We start from the raw sequence: 15,428 nt of genomic DNA on the forward strand, positions 1-15,428 counted from the left end.
ACAGGTCATGATCTCAGGGTCCTGGGATCGAGTCCCGCATCGGGCTCTCTGCTCAGCAGGGAGCCTGCTTCCCTCTCTCTCTCTCTCTCTGCCTGCCTCTCCATCTACTTGTGATTTCTCTCTGTCAAATAAATAAATAAAATCTTTAAAAAAAAAAAAAAAAAAAGAACCACCATACCCGGTGCGCCTGGACTCTGTTGGTTAAGCATCTGCCTTCGGCTCAGGTTATAATTCTGGAGTGCTGGGATCCAGTCCCACAGAGTCCCCACATTGAGCTCCCTGATCACTGGGGAGTCGGCTTATCCCTCTACCCTTCTCCTGCTCATGATCTCTCTCTCTCTCCCCCAAATAAATAAATAAAATCTTAAAAAAAAACAAAAAACAAAACAAAACAAACACCATGCTTATCCAATCCCGTCTTTTACAAAGGAAGATAACTGAGGCTCTGATTAATTCAGTGTCATTTCCATGACTAGAAATAAGCTCCTAAAAGAGCTAACACCTCCCACTGAGCCAGGCACACAGAAGCAGTGTAAGGAATCCTTTTTACTGCAACAAGTCTGTGGTAACAGAAACCTGGAAATCTTTCTAACTTTTTTTTAAAAAAATGAATGCTTACTATGACTTACATTGGTTACTTTACTGTTCTCTGTTCTGAAGCTTCCTATAGACAAAAAATTCAGTATATTGCAATCCCCAACCATTCTCTTCAGCACTACTTTTATATATTATACAGAGAAACAATGTTTTGATTTGACAAGCAGTTGCTTCAACAGCTGTCAAACTGTCATTGGACTAGAAAGAGCAGAAGCCCCTGGAGCTGGACAGGCCTGAGCTTAAACCCCTGCCCACCCTTCATTCCCCCTGAAGCTCCCAGCCTTCCAGTAGTCTCATCTGAAAAACAGGAAACCAAATTCATAGGGCTCTACTGAGAATTACAAAAAACACTGTAGTGCTTAACACTTAGCACCCCCTCGTAGATATTCAATTAATGTTAGTTTCATTCCCTTCCATAATTATATCACAGTAGTTCTTAAAATCCAAGACAGTGTTGAGGCACCAACACATATTCCCTCCTCTACATAACAGGGAATAGACCCAGATATGGCGTTAACAGCCTATGACCAGAACTCAAAGGATCTTAAATTAGAAATGACTGTGGAGGCGCCTGGGTGGCTCAATCGGTTAAGCATCTGCCTTCAGCTCTCCCCTCAGCTCTCTGCCCCTCTACCCTGCTTGTGTGTGTGCATGCCTCTCTCTCAAATAAATACGTTTTTTAAAATATTTATTTATTTATTTGACAGCATGCGTGCGCATGCAACACAGCAAGCATGTGCAGGACACAAACAGGAGCGACAGAGGGAGAAGCAGGCTCTCCACCGAGCAGGGAGCCCAATGCAGGGCTCGATCCCAGGCATGACCTGAGCCAAACACAGATGCTTAACTGACTGAGCCACCCAGGTGCCCAAATAAATCACCTTAAAAAATAAGTTTGTCATGTGAAAGAAAGGAAAGGAAATGAAAGAAAGAAGGAATATGTTTATAGTTGTTGGCACAAAGCTTCTCCAGAAATGAACTGATCAACTTATCTCAATAAAAGAAAGAAAATGAAAGGGAAAAGAAAAGGAAACGGAAAAAGAAACACAGGCAGAGGGGTTGCTAAGAATACATCACCACCACACTCCCCTTTGTAGGGCAACAGCTTAGTGTCATCATCCCCTTCAAAATCCCAACAAAAAACAGGAATGTGTTGGGGCGCCTGGGTGGCTCAGTGGGTTCAAGTCTCTGCCTTCGGCTTGGGTCATGATCTCAGGGTCTGGGACCAAGCCCCTCATCGGGCTCTCTGCTCAGCGAGGAACCTGCTTCCTCCTCTCTCTCTGCCTGCCTCTCTGCCTACTTGTGATCTCTGTCAAATAAATAAAATCTTTTTTTTTTAAATGTGAAAAACAGAATGATAAAATACCATAGAGAAAGGGAGAGATGCTAGGGAAGAGGTGGTCTTTTAGGAAAGCAAGGTGTTTCTGGAGGTAATCTCCAAAAACAAATATGCTCCAGAAGATGTGTGCCTTCCAAGTAGGAGATCCACACCCAAAGCAGCCATGTGAAAGGCCAGAGGAAGACCCTGACAGAGAAGCCTGAGCGGTGGTTGGTTACAACACTCAGCAGTATTTACAATGAACAGCACATAGAATAGGGACTAGAAGCTCACAACATCCCTTGGAGGAAGACACGTCAGGCGTATTAGCTTCACCTTACAGCTCATAAAGCTGATGTTCAGAGATGCCCAAGTCACAGGCCTTTTACAGGGTAAGGCCAGGACTGGAGACCGAGTAGAATCTCTCAGCCACACAAAGCAGTGGGTGAGGGTGGCCAAGCCTTCACTGCAAACAGGCAACGCAGGGCCTCCTATTTCCTAAGCAGGATCCTGGGAGGGCTTGCCTGCTCTGGAATAGCACTCGCCCAAAGTTACAATGACAAAGACATGAAGAGATACAGCTTAGAGACAGATACTGCCCTAACCCTTCACAGCTGGCCCTTAAGTGTGTATGCTGTGCAAGGAATGTTTCTAGGCTCCTCTTGTCCAGGTAAGATGAAACCGGGCAGATGGAGCTGGATGTCTAAGGGAAAGTTACACAAACCTGCCTTAAATCTAAGTACAGCATCACTCTCAAGTACCAGCTCCACAAATGGTAGGACATTAATAATTTGGAAAAAAAAAAAAAAAAACAAAACTTCCTGCTTTTTTGTGTCACGGGAGCCAAGTAACTACTTTTGACAGAAATGTGCTTTCCAAGCTTGCACAACGCAACCAGAGGCAATGACGCTAAATCATGACGTTAATATTAAGTTCAAAATACTTTACATCTAAACATAAAGTTTCAAAACCCCCCAAATATGATTCTCTTACTTCAACGAATACTCAGCAAAGGAGGTAGAACCCAAAGCAACACATGAACCCTTGCATGGGTCAGCAGTACTCCATCTTATACTTAGTTATTATGACAACTAATGTGCTCTACTCCTATCATAACTCTACAAAGTAGTCATGAAACTACATGAAATGAAACTACAAAGCTGTTTCATTACCCTGTTGCAGAATCAGCACACTGAGGCTCAAGGTGATGACAGAAACAAGTCCGTGGTAGAAGTGAAGATCAAAACTCGCGTCCCTATCATTCAACCACAGCACCACCAGAGCGGTGGGCCACTGTCAAGAGGTCATTCTAAGAGGACATTCTGAAAAGAACATTCAGAACAGGCTTATAGGAACGCACTGCCCACACACCTCCAGGTGAGCGTGGCTGGGGCCCCAGCTGAGTGGGCTCTGATGTCAGCTCCACACACAGTCCGCTTCTGGATGTACCGTGCCCCTGGAATAGGTTTCTGTCCCCATCTGAACATGGTTGTACCTAGCATTCTTGACCTATGCCACACACTCCAAAGTCCAGAGCCCCAGCACGAGTGACTGGAATGAGAATCCCGTGTGTAAAATACCTGGCAGGTCTCCTTCTGTAAGGTTAGCTTTCCTGTGCTGAGTTTTCTTAACAAGAGGTACACTAGTATGAAGCAGATATTTTACAAATCATGTCAGAAGGGACTCAGAGGCTGTTCAACTTCTGAGTTGTACCCATTCTCCAATTCTGTGACAGAGTCAGGCAGCATCCCCTCTCAGAAAGACAGAGCACCACCATGAGCACTGGATTTGACATTACTGACTGCTATGCTGGCAAATGTGCCTGCTGGGCCACGGACTGTCAAAATAGTATTTCACTCCTCTGCTGAACTGTGCTGGTAAAGAAGTAGAAACAAAATCTGACAAGATGATGAAGTACAGAAAACAATCATCAACACTGACCCAAAAATATTAAAAACTGAACAAAACTGGGACACCCGGGTGGCTCAGTTGGTTAAGCATCTGTCTCCAGCTCAGGTCATGATCCCAGAGTCCTGGGATCGAGCCCCACTTCAGGCTCCCTGCTCAGTGGGGAGGCTGCTTCTCCTTCTCCCTCTGTCTGCCGCTCCCCCTGCTTGTGACCTGTCAAGTGGATAAACAAAACCTTAAAAACAAACAAAAAAAATTGAACAAACCCAAACCACCACCTAACCTGAAATGAATTCTCCTCCTATCCACCATGTCCCTCCTTCCTTAAAAACCAAAAGCAGGGGTGGCTGGGTGGCTCAGTGGGTTAAGCCTCTGCCTTCGGCTCGGGTTGTGATCTTAGGGTCCTGGGATCAAGCCCTGCATCGGACTCTCTGCTCAGCAGGGAGCCTGCTTCCTTCCTCTCTCTCTGCCTGCTCCTCTGCCTACTTGTGATCTCTCTCTCTGTCAAATAAATAAAATCTTAAAAAAAAAAAAAAAATCAGGGGTGTCTGGGTGGCTCAGTTGTTGGGCGTCTGTATTCAGCTTGGGTTGTGATCCTGGGGTGCTGGGACTGAGAGCCCTACATCGGGCTCCCTGCTCAGCGGGAAGCCTGCCTCTCCCTCTCCCACCACCCCTGCTTGTGTTGTCCCCTCTCTTGCTGTCTCTTCCTCTGTCAAATAAATAAGTAAATAAAATCTTAAAAAAAAAAAAAAAAGCTGCTATGGGAAGACCCTAAGAGCAGGGAGGCCTGGGCAGTGAGTGTGCCAGGCTCCACTGTAAGCCTGTGAGTGGTGCCCCCCAAGCCTGTCAAGGGGACCTCTTTAAGCTCTGGAATTTTAAACAGACTGCACAAAGGGCCAGGAGGAAAAACAGAACAACCACCAGAAAGAAGCAACCTTCCTTAACTTTCTGCTTCAGGGCTGAAACAGAAGACAAAAAGCAACAGGATTATTTCTGGGACTGCAACTACTTATTTGAGAGTTTCCTTCAGGGCAGCTCCGTCGGTGGAGCTTCCGTCTCTTGATTTCAGCTCAGGTCATGATCTCAGGTTTGTGGGATCGGCCCAGTGTCAGATTCTCTCCCCTTCTCTCCCTTTCCTTGCACATATGTTTGCCCTCTCTTACTCTTTTAAATAAATAAAATCTCTTTAAAAAGAAAAAAAGAGAGAGAGGGGCACCTGGGTGGCTCAGTTGTTAAGTGTCTGCCTTCAGCTTGGGTCTTGATCCCGGGGTCCTGAGATCAAGACCCACATCCGGCTCCCTGCTCAGTAGGAGGCCTGCTTCTTCCTCCCCCACTCCCCCTGCTTGTGTTCCCTTTCTCGCTGTTTCTCTCTCTGTCAAATAAATAAATAAATAAATAAATAAAATCTTTTAAAAAGAGAGAGAGAGAGAGTTCCCTTCAAATTCCCATTCCCTACTCCCTGCTCAGCACCATTCAGCACCTTGAACTGCACCTCAGCTCATCTTTGGACACAGTGACAGTCATCGCACTGAGCATAATACATGCAGGACAGAAAGAAATAATACAAGGGTGAGATCCTGAGATACTGGGAAGACTAATTTTGAATTCAAGAGCTTTTCAATTTTGCTGGAAAAAGTATGTATTTTTGAACAAAGACACACAAGTTCACATAGCTGTCTCAAGAAACCTCTTGCTGGGGGGCCTGGGTGGCTCAGTGGGTTAAGCCTCTGCCTTCGGCTCACGTCATGATCTCAGGGTTCTGGGGTTGAGCCCCGCATTGGGCCCTCTGCTCAACAAGGACCCTGCTTCCCCCTCTGCCTGCCACTCTGCCTACTTGTGATCTCTCTCTCTGTGTCAAATAAATAAATAAAATCTTAAAAAAAACAAAGAAAGAAAGAAAGAAAGAAACAAACAAACCTCTTGCTAACCCTAAGGAACAGGTTACTTCAAGAGGCAGGAGAGAGGGGAGGGTAAGAGAATGGGCTCTGCCTCTGGTGAGGTCGTGTCCTGGCATGCCACCCCTACCTGGCCCAGCCCACCTTATCAGCACTGAGCCCTCTCCTCCTGCCAGGGTGCTCTCCTCACTGTCCTGGGATGTGTCTTGCTGACTCTCAAAAATAATAATAATCTATACGTATCTCACACTTAGGATATGCTAAGCATGCTCCAGAACACATGATACATACTAATTTATTTCACTTTCACACCAGATGAAGTAAACGAACACACAGAGATCAAGTAACTTGCCCAAGTTCCTCCACTAAGATGTGGCAGGCCTAGGATATGCAACCTCCAGAAGCTCTTTTAAAAATATATATATCGGGGCGCCTGGGTGGCTCAGTGGGTTAAGCCTCTGCCTTCAGCTCAGGTCATGATCTCAGGGTCCTGGGATCAAGTCCCGCATGGGGCTCTCTGCTCAGCAGGGAGCCTGCTTCCCTTCCTCTCTCTCTGCCTGCCTCTCTGCCTACTTGTGATCCCCCTCTCTCTCTCTCTGTCAAATAAATAAATAAATTTAAAATATATATATATATTTGGGGGGGGGCGACCAGGTGGCTCAGTGGGTTAAAGCCTCTGCCTTCAGCTCAGGTCATGATCCCAGGGTCCTGGGATCGAGCCCCGCATCAGGCTCTCTGCTCAGCAGGGAACCTGCTTCCTCCTCTCTCTCTCTGCCTGCCTCTCTGTCTACTTGTGATCTCTCTCTGTCAAATAAATAAATAAAATCTTTTTTTAAAAAAAAAAAGGTTTTTTTACTTATTTATTTGGCAGAGAGAGCAGGAGAACACAATCAGGGGGAACAGGAGGCGAGGGAGAGAGAGAAGCAGGCTCCCCACTGAGCTGGGAGCCCAATGCAGGACTCGATTCCAAGACCCTGGGATCATGACCTGAGCCAAAGGCAGACACCTAACCAATTTAGCCACCCAGGCACCCCTCCAGAAGCTCTTAACCAGTACACCGTATTCTTCCTCTCAATAGCTTTGCCCCGAATGAAACACCCTTTCCTCCCCCATTTTTCACTGAGGTGAGGGTTAGGTTTATCTAACAGGACAAGACTGGCTAGAGGAAACCTGGAGGCAAAAGCTCTCACAGGTGAGCAGCCTGTGCGTATGGAGAAAAGACACACAGAGACCAAAGATAAAGGCCTACTTCAGCAGAATCTGGCAAGTGGCTAGATGAGGGAAGAGGGGGTGAGGTGGGCTCCCCCAGGTTCTTCCATGGGTGACTGAGTAGACAAGGTGCTCATTAACTAAGGAAGGCAAGAAAGGAGAAGCATGGTGCATGGGATGAGCCTGGACAACTACAGGTCTATGTGCCATTCAAAGGGAAAACTCAAGGTGGTTAGATACAAACTATAGGCTCAGGAGAGGCACTTTTGGGTTCTCTAAGTTTAATCCCTTAGTGTTACAGCAAAGAAAATAGAAATATCTCTTGAACATTTAGTGGTACTTTTCAATGGAATATGACCAGCTGACTTGGTACAATACAATGCTAATGTGACAAACTCTCGTTAGAGTTGTAACAAAATCAAAATAGGTCCAAGTACCCTGAGACAAGCATTTTTGTTCAGTGCGGACCTTGAGAAAAGATCGCAAATGTTAGGGGCGCCTGGGTGGCTCAGTGGATTAAGCCACTGCCTTCGGCTCAGGTCATGATCTCAGGGTCCTGGGATCGAGTCCCGCATCGGGCTCTCTGCTCAGCGGGGAGCCTGCTTCCCTCTCTCTCTCTCTGCCTGCCTCTCTGTCTACTGTGATCTCTCTCTGTCAAATAAATAAATAAAATCTTTAAAAAAAAAAAATCGCAAATGTTGCAACAACTAAGTAAACTCTCTTTCCCAAGGCCTGTCCCAATTTTCTTTTAATGTACAATGAGGGTCATTAAGGGAAGCTGAAACCGTCCCAACTTACTGAGATTTTACACTTATGATTAAAAAAAAAAATGCTTTTCTGAATTCCCCAAAACCCTGTGGATTCAGGACATTTATACTGGCAGAGCATCATCTGGAAAACTCTCATCTTCTGACACACACAACCCACCTACCAGACATGCTCACTGCTCTGTTGTGTTAATTACCCAACTTCAGAGAACATAAACTTGTATTCAAAACCAAACCAGTTTATTGCCTATGAATTCCAAGGAAAGAACTGTTATTTAGTGACTCCTCCTACTTATTCATGTGTAATTATGGATTGAGAGAAAGTACACCAATACAGAGTTTTAACTGAACATTTTTTTTTGCAAGATTTGAGGGAAAGAGAGAGAAAGCACGTGCACATGAAAATGAATGGGGGGAGGGGCAGAAGCAGAGAACCCCAAGCAAACTCCCTGCTAAGCATGGTGTCACCACAGAGAGATGATCCCATGACCTATGAGATCATGACCTGAGCCAAAATCGCTAATCAGATGCCAAATGAGCAAACAAGGCACCCCGACTGAACATTATTGAAAATGCATTAAAACGCTGCCACAAATCTCAATTCCTTATCTCAACAGTTACACCATAATAACTAATAAAATATCACCCCGCCCTTTTTATTTTATTTTTTTTTAAAGATTTTATTTATTTATTTGACAGAGAGAAATCACAAGTAGATGGAGAGGCAGGCAGAGAGAGAGAGAGGGAAGCAGGCTCTCTGCTCAGCAGAGAGCCTGATGCGGGACTCGATCCCAGGACTCTGAGATCATGACCTGAGCCGAAGGCAGCGGCTTAACCCACTGAGCCACCCAGGCGCCCCAACCCCGCCCTTTTTAAATCTTAAATCTACAGAAGAGCCCTTGTGGGGAGAAACTTAGCTGGAGGGCCCTTAGGGGAGATGTGTGCAATTCAGAGGCTGAAAAGAATTGATCAGACTGCATCAATTTCCTCAACCACACCTACAGGTTTCACTTTTGTAGCTATTTCCCTTCCTAATAGAAGCAATGGTTACATTCACATTGTTGCCATCAATGCTGAATTTGCTGCTTGCAAATTAAAATGTATTTAATGTTTTATTAACATTGTAATTCCTAAAAAGTGTTCTGAAAAAGGCTAATCCTTTTGGCAAGTGTTTTTTTTTTTTTTTTTTTTTTTTAAGATTTTGTTTATTTGATAGAGAGAGAGTACAAGCAGAGGGAGCAGCAGAGGGAGAGGGAGAAGCAGGCTCCCCGCCAAGCAGGGAGCCCAATACCAGACCTGATCCCAGGATCCTGGGATCATGAGCTGAACCAAAGGCAGGATTAATCATCTGAGTCACCCAGACGCCCTGTATTTTTTTGTTTGTTTACTTATTTATTTTTTAAAGATTTTACTTATTTATTTGACAGAAATCAAAAGTAGGAAGAGAGGCAGGCAGAGAACAAGAGAGAGGGAAGTAGGCTCCCTGCAGAGCAGAGAGCCCCGATGTGGAACTCAATCCCAGGATCCTGGGATCATAACCCAAGCTGAAGGCAGAGGCTTTAACCCACTGAGCCACCCAGGCATCCTGTTTATTTATTTTTGAGAGAGAGAGTGGGGAAGGGACAGAGGGAGCAGCAGACTCCCAGGTGAGCAAGAAGCCAGACATGAGACTCCCAGGACCCTGGGACCACGAAAAGCACGAAAGACAGAAGCCTAACCAACTAAGTAAGCCATCCGGGCACCCAGAAAATGATTTTTTAAGTTAAAGACTTGATCATACTCACCTTGCCTAAAATAACTTCTCAGCCCAATATATGCAAATCAGTCTACTTTTAATAATGTATCTTATACTATCTGCAGACAGTTCATTGTTACAAAGAAATCTTTGTGAGTGTCCTGGATAATAGTTTTTGAAGAAATCTAAAGTTCTTTAAGATGTAATTCATTTGATTTTTCAACATGTTTTTTTCATCATCGAAAACGCCTATTTTATTTCCATGTATTTATCGACATGCAACAATAATTTGGGTTTTGTTTTTTCTTTTTTTTTTTTTTAAAGATTTTATTTATTTATTTGACAGAGATCACAAGTAGGCAGAGAGGCAGGCAGAGAGAGAGAGAGAGAGAGAGAGAGAGGAGGAAGCAGGCTCCCTGCTGAGCAGAGAGCCCGATGCGGGACTCGATCCCAGGACCCCGAGATCATGACCTGAGCCGAAGGCAGCAGCTTAACCCACTGAGCCACCCAGGCGCCCGGGTTTTGTTTTTTCTTAAACTAAACATTTTAAACTCTGACCCTCAGAGCCAATGACCTGCATCATGTAACCAGCATTCCTCTACTGAATTGAAAAGAATTTCCATCCACAACTCAAGAAACTACATAGTCTTCCAGGTACCCTTGGAGTAAGAAAAAGGCATGGACCTTGGGATTTGAAGGTAGGGAGATTTAACATCTTACCTCTTCCCACCCTGGTCAGATAGCAACTCCCCTTAGGTAACACTCAACCTATCAAAGCCTCACAATTCTCTCACTTGTAAAATAAAGACAGCAATATGCTAATTCTAAGAGTTATTGAAAAGAATTAATGTAAATGACCTAGCACTTAAAAGCACTCAGTTAGGGGCGCCTGGGTGGCTCAGTGGGTTAAAGCCTCTGCCTTCCGCTTGCTCAGGTCATGATCCCAGGGTCCTGGGATTGAGCCCCGCATTGGGCTCTTTGCTCTGTGGAGAGCCTGCTTCCTCCTTTCTCTCTCTGCCTGCCTCTCTGCCTACTTGTGATCTCTGTCAAATAAATAAATAAAACCTTAAAAAAAAAAAAAAAAGCACTCAGTTACCGTTACACATTTTCTCTAAGCTCCAATTTTTTGGAAATACAAAAATAATCTAAAAACCAGTTAATTCCCCTTCTCAGAACCTTGGAAGCCTGGGAGCCCCAACTAGGTCAACTGGGGTAGACTAGGGGATACCCTGCAAGGATGAATTAGGTCAAGATTCCTGTCCTTGAAGAACTCAAAACCCAGTAGGAAATGCAAGTCTAACACAAATCTGATTGGGACAAAATCTTAAAGAGAAACATAAAGAAAGTGCTGTGGTCACAAAAAAAAGGAACAACTTATTCTGAAAGGGATGGGGGCAAAGGCCTGACAGAGTAGCTGGCATTGGAACTGAACCTAGGATTTCCCTGGAAAAGAGAAGCAAGGGAAAGGCAGCCTTTCTCGAAGACCAAACAGCAAGTACAAAGGAACACCACATAGTGACTGACTGAGGAAGAGCAGGGGGCTCTGGAGTCAAACAGATGTGAGATTACAGCTTACCCTCCCAAACTAGAAAAACTGAGGCAACCCAACCAATCTCTCAGCATTCCATTTTACCACCTACAAAATGGGAATGTTTACTTTTCAAGGATGATTAAACATGATTATGAATGTGAAGTACAGGGCTGCATAAAGTAACAGCTTAAAAAAAAAAGTAGCTACTATGATTTGCAAGGGTAGTGGGAAAGTAAGGGACTGGAGGGGAGGCTAAACAGATTTCTGCCAGCCTAAGGAGGGTCTTTTGCGACAAATAACAAGTTAGGATTAATTGCTGAGGACAATAAGATCACAAAGGTCTCAATAGGAGCGAAAGGATTAAATATTTGCTTTAGAAGAAGAACTTTAGTGTCCAAGAAGTGGAGTCAAAGAAGAGTATGGACTTGGAAAGGCATCTGAGAGATGAGAGTATGGATTCTGGTAATTGCGTTAAGATTAGGAAGGAAAGCACACTCCAGAACTCCCTCTAAAGTAAAATCCCCAAGTCTTAATGGGTGACTGCAGTAGGGTAGGGAACTAAGTGAATAACAGTCCTCTCATCTGGATGACTGGTGGGTAAATGGTGGTGTCTTCGACAGAAAAAAGATGAGGAAAAGTCTGGAATCTGCTGACTGTTCTTTTGTGCCCACTTCCGATCCACTTTTATGAAGTTAAATGTCGTTCCCAGCCCTTAGTGAACAAAAGAAAGGAAACGTTCCCAGGGAGGGAGGGCCCAAAGGCTGTGACTCCAAGTTCAATGTCTAGTTCCACCGAGCACTGCTCTACCCAAGAGGAACCCCAGCTTTTTATCTCCTCTCAGGAAATCAGCTCCTAGGTCTTTTTATTTCCGGCCCCGTGCAACCCGGCAGCACTATCCGGGCGCGGACTCACAAGTCTTGGCGAGGTCGGCTCCGGAGGACGCCGGCAAACATACTCCGGAGAGAACTAAGCCAGTTTAGCATCTGTATTCCCCACCAAAGGAGCCACTTAGCAAAAAGGCACCCCGCTGCATGCAAGATACAAAGTACCAAGTTATTTTTATAAACTTTGGCCGATTTGGGTTCGAACGACTAAAGCCAACCCCTAAACCACCCCCCAAAATGGCACTTTTGCTTCGGCAGGGAAAGAAGATCCCGATGATTTTAAGTGGTAGGTTGAAAAGGAAACGGGGAAAGAGAACAGCGCCGCGAATGCGGCCGACCCCACGCCTTCCTGGAGTTGGAACTTGCCGGCTGTGTGACTCTGCAGTCACAAGGCGACAGTTTGCTAGGACCCAGAGCAATTTCAAACGACCCACCAACAAACTGACCTAACTTTTGTCGCCTAGCCTCCTCCTTCCTTCCCCAACCCGAGCCTCCCAACCTCCTAGCCTCCGGAGCTCTAAACCCGGCGCGCTGCGGCCCAGGGCGGGGCGGCTCCGCGGCGCGGGCTCCCGGTCGGAGCTCCGGCGCTCGGGCCTTCCCCGCGGGCGCCCGGTTCGGGACCTCCCGGCGGGGTCCCCACATCAACGCCGCCCCCGGTCCGGGGGAAGGACCGCGAGAAGGACCTGGCCGGGTTCCGGGCAGAGGGCGACGTGAACGCCCCGGACCGGGCGGAGGGGCCAGCGGCAGCTCCCAGCGCGGCCTGGCGCTCCCGCCCAGGCTGCGGCCTAGGCGGCCCCGTTACCTCCTTATGCCTGTGTACGGTCAGAGGGGCGGTGGGGCCACACAGGGACGGGAGACCGAGCGGCGACGCCCCGAGGAGTCCCGCCCGCCGCGGGGACCCCCGGGCCGGGACGCCGCCCCCCCCACCCGGCCGGCGCCGGAGAATGGCTTTTACCTTCATCAGCCTCCTGCTGGCCGCCATCTTGGATCTGGTGCTGCTGCTTTCCCAGAATGCATCGCGGCCCGCCGGGCGGCTGGAGCCCCCGCACTTCCTGGAGCGGGGGAGGGGCAGGCGGGGCGCTCCCCCTGCCCCCACGTATGAAGTGCCTACTGTGTGCCATGACGATGCTGGGCGAACACAGATGAATGGAACCCGCAGACACCTTGCCTTTACTGAACGTCCCATCCGGAGGTGATTACAAGGTGTTTGGCACATAGTAGGTGCACAATAATTATTGGTTGCATAAGATCATTGAATAACCAAGATTATTTCGGTCACTGATAAGTGCTATGAAGAAAAGAAAACTGAGGGGCTCCTGGGTGACTCAGTCAGTTAAGCGTCTGCCTTCAGCTCAGTTCATGATCCCAGGGTTCTGGAATGCAGCACCATGCTCAGCAGGGAGCCTGCTTCTCCTTCTCCCTCTACTCTCCCCCTGCTTATTCTCTTTCTGTGTGTGTCAAATAAATAAAATCAAAAAAAGAAAAGAAACCTGGGTGATGGGAAAGTGATTATGGGGGCCTACATTTTTTTTTTTTTAAGATTTTATTGATTTATTTTAGAGAGCACGAGAGGATGGACTGTCAGAGGGAGAACCAGACTCCCTGCTGAGCAGGAAGCCCAATGCAGAACTCAATCCTGGGACTCCAGGATCATGATTGAGCCACCCAGGCACCCACGGGGGAACCTACTTTTCATTGGGAAGTCATGGAAGCCTCACTGAAGAAATAGTATAATAAGAGCCAACACTGGAACCTCAAATGCCAGCTCCCCCCTCCTGTGCTTTATTTTCCTTAATCTCTGAAACCACTCTGAGATGGCTACCATTAACAGCCCATCTCACAGGAAACAGAAGCATAGAGAACGCCAATGATTTGCACAAGTTCATGCAGCGAGCTAGGAACAGAGACTGAGCTCCTGGCTTCAGGGCCAGCCCTGGAACCCTGGGATGGAACAGCTGAGAGACTGAGAGGAGGTTGTTTCAAGCAGGAGAAAAGATACTGGCAAAGGCCATGAGGCTGTCTGGATGGCCAGAATGGAGTAGGAAGTTAATAGGGAGCAAAGGAGGCAGACGACAGAATGGGGCAACCTTAGAAGAACAGGAGGGAAGGGGTACCTGGGTAGCTCAGATAGTTAAGCATCTGCCTTTGGCCCAGGTCATGGTCTCAGGGTCCTGGGATCAAGCCCCGAATCAGGCTCTCTGTTCAGCAGGGAGGCTGCTTTCTCCTCTCTCTCTGCCTGCCTCTCTGCCTACTTGCAATCTCTCTCTCTCTGCCAAATAAATAAAATCTTAAAAAAAAAAAAAAGAAAGAAAGAAAGAAAACAAAAGGGGCGCCTGGGTGGCTCAGTGGGTTAAAGCCTCTGCCTTCGGCTCAGGTCATGATCCCAGGGTCCTGGGGTATGATCTCTGTCTGTCAAATAAATAAATAAAATCTTAAAAAAAAAAAAAAAGAAAAGAAATAAAACAAAACTTTTATTGTTCCCCATGGCAGGCCTGGCTTCTGGTCACACCAATCCCCTTCCACTCAGACAGACCATGTTCATTTGGACCTGGCCTTTGTGTGCCACTTCCCTGAGCCTTCCATTAAAAGCCCCCTCTTCCTCCTCTAATTCCAGTCTTCCTCCTCCTCCTGGACTCCAGATGCTTTGGCTAGACCTTACCACGTTCTTCTTTTTCTTCTCCTAGTCAGCACAGGGTCCTGCTAGGCTCTGAGAGGGAGATACAAAGGTGGCACCTGCCCTCAAGCAGCTCGAAGCATCCTGTGGAGGCACCGAGGAGAATGCCAGAATGTGGCAATGGTTGGATGAGGTGTGGGAGCCTGGAGGAGAAGTCTGACAATGGCCAAAGGAGGGGCCAGGGATGGAAGGAGCTCCTCGGCAGGCTGACTGTATGCCTGGCACTGGTTACTGCACATTTACACCCACCACCAAGTTCACTGGCACCGCAGAGCAGTGCTAAGATGTTCCATTTCACGGGACACCTGGGTGGCTCAGTTGGTTAAGCGGCTGCCTTCAGCTCAGGTCATGATCCTAGCGACCTGAAATTGAGTCCCACATCAGGCTCCTTGCTTGGCAGGGAACCTGCTTCGCCCTCTGCCTCTGCCTGCCACTCTGTCTGCCTGTGCTCTCTCTCTCTCTAATAAATTTTTTTAAAAAATCTTAAAAAAAAAAAAAAAAGTTCCATTTCACAGGTGAGGAGACTGAGGCCCCGAGAGTGGTAGCTTGTCCTTCATCACCCAGCTAGGAAGAGAGGCTCCAGAAATTAGACCCTGCTCTGGTTCATGCTGGTGAGGCTCTGACTTGATCTTCTGATGGCCCAAAACTTCACATCCTACATCTCTCCCTTTCCAAGACCAGCGTTCCTGCCACTCCACACTCCCTGCCTCTGTCCTTGCTGCTCCCTTTGCCTGGGACGCCTTTGTCATTCCCTCCCTGCAACACCACTTATCCAGCTGGCAAATGCTAGTCCTTCTTCCTCTCCTCCTCTTCCTCCCCCCCCATTCCCCTTCCCCCCTCCTCCTCCTCCCATTCTTCTTCCCCTTCCTCCCCCTTCCCCTTCCTCCCCCTTCCCCTTCCTCCCCCTTCC

General features: G+C 47.1%; 1 protein-coding gene across 4 annotated transcripts in view; it reads right to left on the minus strand.

Annotated features, from left to right (window-relative positions):
* Window positions 1-12,904, minus strand: part of UBE2L3 (ubiquitin conjugating enzyme E2 L3) — a 58,048-nt gene extending 45,144 nt beyond the window's left edge. The window contains exon 1 of one of the 4 annotated variants that reach the window (XM_059409003.1): window positions 12,800-12,904. In XM_059409003.1, coding sequence (XP_059264986.1) covers window positions 12,800-12,826 — 27 coding nt within the window. In that variant the 5' untranslated portion in view covers window positions 12,827-12,904. The other 3 variants (XM_059409008.1, XM_059409004.1, XM_059409006.1) reach the window with 3 other exon arrangements.
* Between the last annotated feature and the right edge of the window lie 2,524 nt (window positions 12,905-15,428).

The sequence above is a fragment of the Mustela nigripes genome, chromosome 8 (genome assembly GCF_022355385.1).
Source record: "Mustela nigripes isolate SB6536 chromosome 8, MUSNIG.SB6536, whole genome shotgun sequence".
Lineage (NCBI taxonomy): Eukaryota > Metazoa > Chordata > Mammalia > Carnivora > Mustelidae > Mustela > Mustela nigripes.